The sequence below is a fragment of the Schistocerca piceifrons genome, chromosome X (assembly GCF_021461385.2).
Source record: "Schistocerca piceifrons isolate TAMUIC-IGC-003096 chromosome X, iqSchPice1.1, whole genome shotgun sequence".
NCBI classification, from domain to species: domain Eukaryota; kingdom Metazoa; phylum Arthropoda; class Insecta; order Orthoptera; family Acrididae; genus Schistocerca; species Schistocerca piceifrons.
The window spans coordinates 899,858,783-899,872,005 of NC_060149.1; the positions used below are offsets into that span (position 1 = coordinate 899,858,783).

A 13,223-nucleotide genomic window follows, 5' to 3' on the forward strand; every position below is an offset into this window, starting at 1 on the left:
CATTCACTGACAGAATTGCCATCTGCCATGACGATTCTGTGGTGTTAGGGCCTGAACGCATTGTAGATAATATGGGTACAGCAATTGTTCAGGGACTACTTCCCCAGATAAAAAAGTTAGACATGCCTTCCGCTGCTGCTAATCATTGCACATTGGTCCCAGAGGTTTCTTCCAGTGAACATGGCACATGCTCTCCTGTGTCAGGTGTGTGGACGGGCCTTCCACTGTCACTCTCACAAGGTGCAAGGGTACCTGTGTGTCTCAGACTCTTCAAAAATCTGGTAAACAGCTTATCAGGGGATTCTCTGCACTGTGGATATTTTTCAGTGTTGAAGGCACAGGTCTTGCAAGCTATGTCGGTTTGCTAAACCATATCAGAATATCATATCCGTCACTTCACTTGTTGAGTAGTAGGCTTCCATTGCCAGCAAGTGGTGGAAGAAAGAAAATGTAAATTTATTACACCATTTGTACATACAAACAGCACAACAACAGTAAACATGTAAATAAATCCACATTTGGAAGAAGATAAAACACATGGATATGTACTCAGTGTTGGCAGTACTGTACAATAAGGCACACAAACATGACAAAAGCTGACGTAGCCTGCAACGTGACTCGAACCACACAACTGACTGCAGACCACTTAGTAGTACATCGAGTATTGTGAGTAAGACATCATAGTACCCTGCTGGCACATTTGACAGAATGCCAATGTAACGGCTGTGCTAATATCTGCAACAAAGTGTCACGCAGCCTCTTCTCTAAACACATTTATCTCAGAAAGTATGCATTTCTGGACCCATGTTTATTGGGCTTATTTTTCTTGTTTTGGTGAGTACTACTGCCTCTCAAAGTATTAGAAACTTTTTTTGAACACCCTTTATAAAGAAATCAGTGACTGTAGAAAACTCTCACACATTCAGACAACCACAACTAACACACAAGGCCACAGTTGTCTCTGAGTGCTAAGGACCAATTGCGACTGCGTTTGAAATAACCAACAGTCCAGTTTGGGTTGGTATTGGGGCTTCAGAAGAAGCATGGAGCAGGGAGAGGGAGGGATAGCAGGGTAGAGATGGGGAAAGATGCTAGAGCTGCCTCTTCTACACCCTCACTATACACCAAAGCTGGACTGCTACTCCCATCAGACACAGTTGCATTCAGGCCTTGCCACCCAGAGATGACATTAGCCCTGTGTGTATCAGTTGTGCTTGTGTGAATGCGTGTGTGTTTTCTACTTATGATGAAGGACTTAGCCCAAAAGCTGAATATTTATCTAGTACCTCCTGCTGTGGAAGTTGAACATGTGCCAGAACAAATGGACGTGGTCAGCCCATAGAGGGCTCCGCATCCGCGGCGGCTATTCCGCGCAGCGGCTCTTGCGCAGCGAGGGCGCCACCGCTATGCCACATGCAGACAGCGGCCAATAGCCGCTCCCTCTGGTTTCATATATAGGGGCCCGCTCTGCCCTAGTCCAGTCAGTCTGGTACTCACTCTGGATTGTGTCTATATCTTGGTGGTACTGCGTTCTGGTCGTTGCTCGCTGTTGACATTTGCCTGGCTCTGGTTCCGAGTGGATTTACTGTTGGTGTTTGGTGTTGTGGTTTGTACAAGCCTCTGTTGTTTATCTCTTCTTTGTTGTGTCGGTCATTGTCAGTTGTTGTCGGTTGTCATTGGTCTGTTGTCTGACTCGTCCTTGTGTTTACCCGGTGGTGCGTGCTCCACTGCCGACGGCTTCTCCGCATGGCGGCTCCGATCCGCAGCCCAAGGCGTTCCTGTGGTTGGTTTAGGTTACTACAATTTATAGCATTATGTCTGTGACTCAGTGCCTTCTTTGTGTGATGAGTAATATTCTGTCCATTTCATGTGGCTGTTACTCCATCCTGGACTTTCCACTGTTTTAATTTGGTGGTAGAATTGTTTGAAAAATGACAAGTATTAGGAATTGTGGTTTATTTATCTCATGATGTACATTTACAATCCATTTAGTTTGCATACAGGAGAGATTATACGCATTGTTATGTCTGTAGTTCAGATGTGGATGGTAAACAAAGACATTAAATTTTATTTGTTTTTTTTTTTTTTTTTATTTAGTATACTACAAAAGGTGAGGAACAAAACAATATAAAAATGTATTGAGTCAATTTACACTGAATAACTTAATTGTAATACTACATACAGTGTCAGCTTTCTCAAATAAACTCCCTTAGACTGCACTACAGTTTTGGTAATGCAGACAAGCAACTAAATTCAAAATATTTTAGATCTACCACACAAAGGAAAAACTGACATCACATTTCATATGGGAGCTTCCTGGGGCTCCAGGAGAATCTCATTCACAGCACAATAATCAGGTTGTGTAAGAGCATAAATTACTGCCTGCGCAACATCATTTGGTGTTAAAATCTTTACCTTATCACTGGCATCATACATTTCTTTTGCCTGAAAACAGAAATGAAAGTGTAACAGTTCCTCATATTTGTGATCAACTTCAGGGATAATGATAAGGTTTTAACCATAGCATTATGTCAAACCCCCGTGACATATTCATCATGTAAAATAGCCTTTATGTAGACATATAATGTACATCAAGAGTTGAAGGTAGCCTGAGGAGCTTTATAATAAATCTACATCTCATGAATATACACTGTTTCATTTCATGTACACTTGTGACTACAATATTTTAGAACACTGAGAACTTCCATAACATAATTTATGTATAATTTGTATTTAGTTCACATAATAATAAATGTATTTGAACTAATTGATCTGTAACTTGTGTCATGCTCAGTCGAGAACATATGCTCGGTTTTATCCTTAAACTTCAGCAAATTATGTAAATATGTATGATTATGTGCAAGAAAGTGAAAAAATTTAGTACACAAATATCAACTCAGAGCCAAAAATTGTGCATTTTGTCAACTGTAAAAAATGACCTTGACATCAGGATTATTGAATTAGACTATATACTTACATAATTTACATACTTTAGACTAAAAGTAGCATCTGCAATGAACCATACAAATGTTGGCTTGTTTCCTGCTTTCATGCGGTATGATCAGCCCCAATTGAACATCTCTGTCAGGAAGGTCAATATGGAGCTAGATCAGCTACTTCGGTTGGCTACTTTGTCAGGCATAGGTTTGGTTCCTGTTGATGGTATTGGTAGGTGGGACTTCACAAGACATGGCTTGCATCTCAATAGGAAAGGAAAGGGTAAATTGGCTGGGATGATGAAATGAAATGATCACATGGCATTGTTGGCTGAGAGGTCCGAGATGGGTTCGGCCACCAAGTGGAAGTCTTATTTCAGTCAGCACATTAGAAAATGCAAGGCATTACATGGAAGAGTCAATACCTATGCAATTTTATAAAATCGAAATTCAGCCCACCTCTCCTACTGGAATTAGAAAAATAATAAATTCACTCAAAAGTAAAAGCTCACATGGAATTTATGGCATTTCCAACAAAGTACTAAAAGCTTGTTCCCGATAGGTGAGTGGGATACTCAGCAAGATACATAGTAGATCACTGAAACAGGGCATTTTTCCAGATAGACTGAAATATGCTATATGGGGATAGGTCTGATGCTAACAACTAACACCCAATCTCACTTCTGACAGCTTTATCTAACATTCTTGAAAAAGTAATGTATTCAAGAGCAGCATCACATATTTGTAAAAATGAAGTACTAACAAAATATCAGTTCAGTTTTCAGAAAGACTTTTCAACAGAAAATGCTATATATGCTCTCACTGATCAAATATCAAATGCATTGAATAACTGACCATCACTCATTTGAATATTTTGTGATCTCTCAAAGGCTTTTGATTATGTGAATCATGAAATTCTTCTAGATAAGCTTAGGTATTGTGGTATGAGTGGGACAGTACACAAATAGTTTAATTCATATTTAACTGGAAGAATGCAGAAGGTTGAAATTAACAGTACAGATAGTCTTCAAGAATCAGCAGATTTCTCTAACTGGAGAGGTATCAAGAATGGTGTCCCACAGGGTTCAGTCTTGGGTCCCTTATTGTTCGTAATATTAATGACTTGCCACTTTATATTCGGTGCTGAGTAACCAGCTGATGAAACTGTATATAATGTCTTTCAGAAGATTATTAAGTGGTTCTTTGCAAATGGGCTCTCACTAAATTTTGAGAAAACACAGTATATATAATTCTGTACAGCAAATGGCAAACCACCATTGATAAATATAGACTATGAACAAAAGTCTGTTGGTAAGGCAGAATATTAAAAATTTCTGGGTGTGTGCATTGATGAGAAATTGAACTGGAAGAAACACATCGATGGTCTGCTGAAACTGTTAGGTTCAGCTGCGTATGCTATTAGGGTTATTGCAAATTTTGGTGATAAACATATCATTAAATTAGCCTACTGTGCCTATTTTCATTCACTGCTTTCATATGGCATCATATTTTGGAGCAATTCATCATTAAGAGAAAAAGTATTCATTACACAAAAGCATGTAATTAGAATAATAGCTGGAGCCCACCCAAGATCATTTTGCAGAGATTTATTTAAGGAACTTGGGATATTCACACTACCTTCACAATACATATATTCACTTATGAAATTTGTTATTAATAATGGATCCAAATTCAAAATTAACAGCAAAGTGCATAGCTACAAGAAAGGTTGATCTTCACTATTCTGAGTTAAATCTGACTCTGGCAAAGAAAGGGGTGAATTATGCTGCCACAGAAATCTTTGGTCATTTGCCAAATAGCATTAAAAGTGTGGCAGACAGCCAAACAACATTTAAAAACAAATTAAAAGAATTTATGAATGGCAACTCCTTCTAATCAATAGGTGAATTTTTAGAGCTGTAGTAGCAACTGTAAAAATAAATAAATAAATAAATAAAAATAAAAAATTAATTATTTTGTGTAAAAAAACTTATGTTAAAGTGATACATTCTACAATATTACAAAATGTTGTATTCATGATATGGAACAAATATTGATGTATGTATGTTGGAAGTATGATTGGATGTTAAATGAAATGCTCACATAGGTTCAGCTACAAATGAAGAATGTGGTAGGTTTCACTTTATTTTTATGACATAAGAAACTGCTGTCAGTACATGGAAGGAATTAAGATCTACTAAAATATTTATGAAGTATATGGTGTCATTACAAGATTGCAATAACATGGGGTATCAAGTGTGTGTGTAATAGGGGAGATTAGAAAGATGAAAAACTGAAGAACCTGGAATGGATGATACTTCATGAAAGATGCACAATATCAAACAAAAAAAATATATTTCAAGAAGTAGTTTCCAGTGAGCCACCTAGGATTATTTTCAGAGACCCTGGTTACCACTCAAACATATTTTGTAAGTATATGGTCTGACTACAGCACACATGGAAGCATAGAAGATTATATGATTCCTAAGCTCTATCTTTGAATTGAAAGGAAATGTACCCATTTTACCTTATTAAAACAAATATCAATTTTTCACACTTTACAGTGACTTGTTGAACAGACACACAAATGTAAAATGACTGGTAGAATCATTTGGAAGGTATTTACTTACTACCAATCAATTGTACAAGGTGTACAACTTTGCTTCCACCATTTTTTCCCCACCATTTGAAGCTTTAATGAAACAAATTGATTTCACATGTATCATTCAAAGTATTTTTCATCACTGGCTACTACTTTTTCCCATCTTTTGGGCAGTGTACGAATCCTGTGTTGAAAAAATTGTTCATCTTTTGAAGCGATCCATGAATCGATTCATTTTGTGACTTCTTCATGAGATTGGAAGTGCTAGTCAGCTAGGCCATCTGCCATTGATCTAAACAGGTGATAGTTCAAATGGTTCAAATGGCTCTGAGCACTATGGGACTTAACTTCTGAGGTTATCAGTCCCCTAGAACTTAGAACTACTTAAACCTAACTAACCTAAGGACATCACACACATCCATGCCCGAGGCAGGATTCGAACCTGCGACTGTAGTGAAACAGGTGATAGTCAGAGAGATCAATGTCTGGAGTATAAAGCAGGTGGGGTAGGAATTCCCACTTTAATGTTCCCTAGTACATTCTGACCTCTTCTGCAACACGGGGTTGAGCATTGTCATGCTGCAAAATCACTTTATCAGGCCTCTCGCTGTATTGCAGCCATTTGCCTTTTAATGCTCTGCTCAAATGCATTAATTTCATTCGATAATGAGCACCTGTGATTGCTTTACGTGGTTTTAACACCTCATAGTACACAACGCCAAGCTGGTCCCACCAAATGAGGAGCTTCACCTTGGAGCCGTGAATATTCGGTTTGGCCGTCGACGTGGAAGCCTGGCCGGGATATCCCCATGATTATCTGCATTTAGTGTTATTGTAATAAACCCATTTTTCATCCCCAGTCACAATGCGATGCAGAAATCGCTTCCGTTTTTGCCTCTGAATCAACTGTTCACTAACACACAAATGCTGTTCAACATCTCTTGATTTCAGCTCACACAGGACCCAAGTTCCTTCTTTCTGAATCATGCCCATAGCCTTGAGACATTTTGGAATGGCTTGCTGTGTCACTCCCTCTAATCGTGCCAATTCTTCTTGAGTTTGACATGAGTCTTCAGTCAGCAATGTCTCCAATTATGCATCTTCAAAAACATTCTCTCTTCCACCACTATGCTGGTCTATGACATTGAAATCACCGTTTGTGAAGCGTTGAAACCACTCAACACGTTCTTTGACTAATAGTGTCCTTAACATATATACTTGAGGACATTTGATGAGACTCAGCAGCTGTTTTCTTCATACTGAAACAAAACAGTAAGACCTCCCGCAAATGACAAGAATTAGGGTTGTAAACTGACATTTTCAATCAAGAACAACTTTATGATGCAGACACAAATCGAGTAATGTTTGAATGAGGTTATGTTGACTGAGGTCCAAGCTGACTGCCTAACATCTGCAATCTGTCTCTTTCGACCGCTACTTACCGTAGTCACCACCAATCGGCAAACAGCGGGAGCAAAGTTGTACACCTTGTAGCTTTTGGTCTGACTAGAAAGTTGGTGTTGAAATTGCAGAACTATTTTCAACCTAATTTTTACTGGAGCATCTTTTGCTGCTTTATCTTTACAGCCATTCTCAAAATGTATAGAATATTGTATACTGAAATACTAAACTGAGACAAATTATTAATATCTTTACCAATGAGTAAAAGTCAAACATGGTTTGATACTCACTTCTACATCTGTTGAGTGACCATGGATCTCTGTTTTGACATCACCTGGTTGTATACAAGTTACTTTGATACCTGTTCCCACTACTTCTTCCCTTAGCGACCTTGACAAAGCTTCAATAAAAAACTTTGTGCCTGAATATACAGCAAGTCCAGCATATGCCTGAAAAAGAAACAAAGAGAAAATGTTATGAGGGTCTTACAGCAAACTTTTGTATAGTAGCACTTTCAGAAGCCTCACCTTCCTTCCAGCATCAGATGATATGTTTATAATATGTCCACACTTTCTGTCTACCATCCCACCCAACACTGCAGACAGACAAGTCAAAACACCATTTATATTCACATCCACCATTTTTTTCCAATCAGATAATTTTAGGTTTTTCATTAACGTGTAATACATAACTCCAGCATTATTTATCAATATGCTGATAGGTCCTAACAATGATTCTGTTTTTTTCACTCCTCCACACACCTAAAAGGAAAATTTGAGGTTATTGGTATCAAGGTGACATTATCACACAACATAGTGCATTTAGTTCTAAGAGTTTAATGTATGGTAACCACAGGATAAATATTTTAGGAGTGAGAAAACTCCACATTTACAGATAAATTAACATCATCAGCTAGCTCTTAAATTGATTTAGTTACACTACCGACCATTAAAATTGCTACACCACAAAGATGATGTGCTACAGTTGCGAAATTTAACCGACAGGAAGAAGATGCTGTGATATGCAAATGATTAGCTTTTCAGAGCATTCACATAAGGTTGGCCCCAGTGGTGACACCTAGAACCTGACATTAGGAAAGTTTCCAACCAATTTCTCATACACAAAGAGCAGTTGACCGGCGTTGCCTGGTGAAACATTGTTGTGATGCCTCGTGTAAGGAGGGGAAATGCGTACCATCACGTTTCCGACTTTGATAAAGGTTGGATTGTAGCCTATCATGATTGCCGTTTATCGTATTGTGACATTGCTGCCCGTGTTGGTCGAGATCTAATGACTGTTAGCAGAATAGGGAGTTGGTGGGTTCAGGAGGGTAATACGGAACGCCATGCTGGATCCCAACGGCCTCGTATCACTAACAGTCGAGATGACAGGCATCTTATGCACATGGCTGTAATTGATCGTGCAGCCACATCTCGGTACCTGAGTCAACAGATGGGGACATTTGCAAGACAACAACCATCTGCACGAACAGTTCGACGATGTTTGCAGCAGCATGAACTATCAGCTCGGAGACCATGGCTGTGGTTACCCTTGATGCTGCATCACAGACAGGAGCGCCTGCGATGGTGTACTCAACGATGAACTTGGGTGCACGAATGGTGAAACGTCATTTTTTCGGATGAATCCAGGGTCTGTTTACAGCATCATGATGGTCACATCCGTGTTTGGTGTCATCGCGGTGAACGCACCTTGGAAGCGGGTATTCGTCATCGCCATACTGGTGTATTACCTGGCATGATGGTATGGGGTACCACTGGTTACACGTCTCGGTCACCTCTTGTTCGCATTGATGGTACTTTGAATAGTGGACGTTACATTTCAGATGTGTTACGACCCATGGCTCTACGCTTCATTCAATCCCTGCAAAACCCTAAATCTCAGCAGGATTGTGCATGGCCACATGTTGCAGGTCCTGTACAGGCCTTTCTGGAAACAGAAAATGTGCGACTGCTGCCCTGGCCAGCACATTCTACAGATCTCTCACCAATTGAAAACGTCTGGTCAATGGTGGCCAAGCAACTGGCTCATCACAATACGCCAGTCAATACTCTTGATGAACTGTGGTATCGTGTTGAAGCTGCATGGGCAGCTGTACCTGTACATGCCATCCAAGCTCTGTTTGACTCAATGGCCAGGCATATCAAGGCTGTTATTACGGCCAGAGGTGGTTGTTCTGGGTACTGATTTCTTAGGATCTATGCACCCCAACTGCGTGAAAACGTAATCAAAAGTCAGTTCTAGTATAATATATTTGTCCAATGAATACCCATTTATCATCTGCATTTCTTCTTGGTGTAGCAATTTTAATGGCCAGTAGTGTATTATCCTCATTTTTACTTGAAAGGATGGCAAACTTATGCTACATTAATGTTCCTGTAGAGCTTTATTTTCATTCACAGGAAACTTTGATTTTTGATTTATTTTTACATCGTTCATTATATTCAACATTCTGATGTCAACAAGTTTAAATGACAAGAAGGAAACAACTGTTTTTTGGACAAGAGTACACAAAGATGAAGGGAGAGGTGTGAGAGAGAGTAGGAAGCCAAAGATGGTGTATCAGTAAATGCTAAGTCAACTTTGGTATAGAGATAATATACAATGTGTGATCAAAAAATAATGGGATTTTTTTTATTATTTTGAGGCTTTTATACATATAGTTTTCAATTTTTTTAAAATCTCGTTGGTACATATGTTCCTGATACATGTTTTCATTTTCAGCTGTTTTGAATATTTGATGTATTGTTGGCACTCAAAAAGGTTATACATATTTTTGAGTGCTCAGTGAATTTTTACTTTTGAAAAAGATGGATCAAGGAATTTCCATTAAATTTCACTTGAAAAATGGAATAAAGTTCAACACCACTTTTGAAATGTTGCTGTGGCTTTTGATGAATCTGAGTGATGAGCTACACCAGAAAATTATTCCATAAGAGGCTGTTGAGTGGAGATTTGAAAAATACGCCAGGAGGTTGATTTGTTTGTCCAAGACTAGCAGTTATACAAAGAGCAAAATTAGGTGAACTAATTGTTCAAGAAGGTCAGTAATATGCTTCCTCCAGTTCAAGTTTTCATCAATATGTACTTCCAAAAATTTTGAGCATTCTATCATATTTACTGAGTACTGCTTATGTGCTGCATCAATAGAATTGTTAGTATGATTGTTTTTGTTGTACAGATCTGAATACAGTGTGTTTTTTTCAAAATTTGGGGAGAATTCATGTTCTGAGAACTGCTTTTACCAATTCTTCTAACTGAATGTTAAGTGGGAGGTCATTCATGTAAATATGGAATAGAAGTTTCCACAAAATTGAGCCCTGTGGGACTCCCATTGTGATTTTTCCCAAGCCACAAAAATTTTCTGCCCTTCCAACATTGTTTGAATTATTTAGCATAACTTTTCACATTGTTTGTTAAGTATGTTTCAAACCAGGTATACATAAAGCCATCGATTCATAAAACTTAAGGTTTTCCTACTAGAGTAATATGACCTACAGAATCAAATGCCTCAGAAAGATCACAAAAATACCAACGGATGATATATTATCATTTAAGGCTTGTACTGTTTCATGAGTAAATGTGTAAATAGCCTTCTCTGTTGAGCAACCCATCTGGAAGCCAAACTGTGAAAATGTTAAGTAAATTGTTTCAACTTAAGTGTGAGATAACACTTGAGTACATTAATTTCCAAAATACTTTGGAAAAAGATGTCAGCAAGGAAACTTTATGAAAACTGTTTAATTATGTCTTGTCCCCTTTCTTATGAAGAGGTTTAGCATTGCTTTTTTTTTTTAACCTGTCTGAAAAAATTCCCTGTGCCAGCAGTGCATTGCATATATCACTAAGAATGTTACTTATTAAGTTGGAACAACTTTTCAGAATTCTGTTTAAAATTCCATCAACATCACATGAGCTTCAGTTTTTTAGAATTTAATTAATTCCATTAATTTCAGTATGTTGGTGCTACTTCAAGTTGCTTAAAATTTTGTAGAATGACATTTTTAATATATCCTCTGCTTCTTCTGCTGAACTATTGTATCTTATATTTGCTGCTACATTTAGAAAGTGATTGTTAAAAGTACTTGCAACTCAGTAACAACACAGACATTTAGTCTAATTGTTATGGTAGCTTGTCCTCTGAATTACTGTCCTATCTCCCATTTGAAAATATCCCATATAGTTTTAGTCTTACTAACCTGCTTTACTTATTTCTGTCAGTATGTGCATACTTCTGGACATTTCAATTACCTTCCTTAAAATACTACAGTGACTTTGGTTACTAAAATTAATAATTCAATCAAGAAGGCCAGGAGAGTATTTCTGCTAGAAAGAGCAGATAGACAATTGTTAGCATCCCACTAGAACTGAACTGACATCAGTTCCAGTACAATGAACATAGAGGAATTAGGGGCAAAATTTTAGTAGATTATAAATCATACTTGGGAGAAGTATGTGCCGAGTAAATGGATCAAGAATAGAAATGACCCACTGTGGTTTAACAATGGAATTGAAAAATGCCGAGGAAGCAAAGTCTGTTGCACTCTCGGTTCAAAAGAGAATGTGCAAATGACAACAGGTAAATTAATAGAAATTCATGCATCTGTAAGAAGATTGATGTGTGAAGCTTAAAAATGCTTTAACTATCAATTTTTTGTGTGCACTGCTTCATAGTTCGTGAATGAAGTTTGTGCTTGATTTGGCCACTGGAGGATATGCGGCCTGCTAATATGACAGCAGTTGCATGTGCAGCCTGCTGGCATCACTGGAACTAATGAATATATAAGACAGAGCACAAGGCTCCACTGGTCACCTGTGTACTGCTAATTGTATTATACCTTGTCTTCCATGTGTGTACTGCTCAAGCAATAAATTACAATGTTACTGGGTTAAAACACTTTTTGGCAATGAGGATGGGATTGTCTCCATGTGCTCCACATCAGTCATTACTCCTTTGAGTTTAGTTTCCATGGAGGCAGTGCTTAAATCTCTTCTTGAGCAACAGCAGGCACTGACAATTGCTATTTTCAGTTTAATGACTACATTGGCATAACTTGTGGTATTGCCAACAACTCATCTGCATCTGTTTCCTGCATATGATGATGCAGAAGAAGACTGAGACTCTTACCAAAAATGCCTGCAGCAACATTTCTAGACACTTTAGGTAACAGACGTAATCCTGTGCGAGGTCCTTTTTTGTCATGGATTTCACCTTGCAGGTATCAGTTGCTGTGCCAGCTCACCCCCATACAAGAACCTTCAAGTCTTTCTTTTGATCAGATGTGAGAGTTACTTTCTACCTATCATTGTGAACTTACATTACTGCTGCTTGTGTGGAGTTTTACCGCTGCCAATAGCAGCAAAAAGAGCCTATGCCAATCAGATGGTTTCAATTATATGATCAGAGAAATCAGATGATGCAATTATACATCTTGCTCCTGATAGGGAAATTGGAGAGTGAGATCTACAGTGTGTAAGTCCTACACTTAGGCAAGTATTTAACATAGCTCAGTCATTTGAAGCTCAAGGGCTATTGGTAGTCTGATAGAAACCTTGTCCAAAGTTTCAGAAATCAGTTCCTATCAACCATCCCAACCTTCAGTCAGCTCACAAGGGAACGTAGATGCTATAGCAGCAGTCCAGCAGATGCCTCAGCATCGTGTAGGTAATTGGTGTTTGCGACAACAACAGCCCGCATCACATCAGTGACAGCCTTGCGCTCCGCTGCCTTCGTGCCCATACTGCTTCATTCAACATGAATGGATCCCATGTACCAAGCACTGGGCAAACTGTAATAGGTGTCATAAGAAAGGAAATATTGTTTCTGTATGTAACTCCTTTCCAAACCTGAGCGAGGATGAAATGAACTTGGATGTGAACAGTGTGTTCAGTGATGATGTCTCAAAGCAAATTATACACTAGAGCGTGTGTGTTTAACAAGTCATTGAGAATGCAGGTGGATACTGGTGCAGCAGCAACATTGGTGAATTCTCAGACTTATGTAGACTTGGGTTCTCCCCTTCTGACTCCATTGTCATGGAGGATGGTGAGTTATCACAAACAACAGATTCCCATTCTTGATCAGTTTTCTGCACCTGTGACTTACAAGGCTATGATTCGTTCATTAACGTTCTTAGTTGTGGATAGTGCTTAACTGAAAATCTGTTTGATTTGAAAACTTTTAAACTGTTTGAAATATTCATCAATGCTGAAGTGCATTTGCTTTCTGATTAAGTTCCATATCAACAGTTAGATGCTCTCTGTGT

The 13,223-nt window shown here is 38.5% G+C and overlaps 1 protein-coding gene across 3 annotated transcripts in view; it reads right to left on the bottom strand.

Moving 5' to 3' along the window:
• Positions 1 to 2,050: 2,050 nt before the first annotated feature.
• Positions 2,051 to 13,223, bottom strand: part of LOC124721554 (glycine betaine reductase ATRR-like) — a 314,803-nt gene continuing 303,630 nt past the window's right edge. For 2 of the 3 annotated variants that reach the window (XM_047246590.1, XM_047246589.1), the window contains exons 22-24: positions 7,467 to 7,700; positions 7,230 to 7,388; positions 2,052 to 2,445 (exon numbers count right to left, since the gene is read on the bottom strand). In XM_047246590.1, coding sequence (XP_047102546.1) covers positions 2,302 to 2,445; positions 7,230 to 7,388; positions 7,467 to 7,700 — 537 coding nt within the window. In that variant the 3' untranslated portion in view covers positions 2,052 to 2,301. Of the gene's footprint in view, positions 2,446 to 7,229; positions 7,389 to 7,466; positions 7,701 to 13,223 lie in introns of all 3 variants that reach the window. The other variant, XM_047246588.1, reaches the window with a different exon arrangement.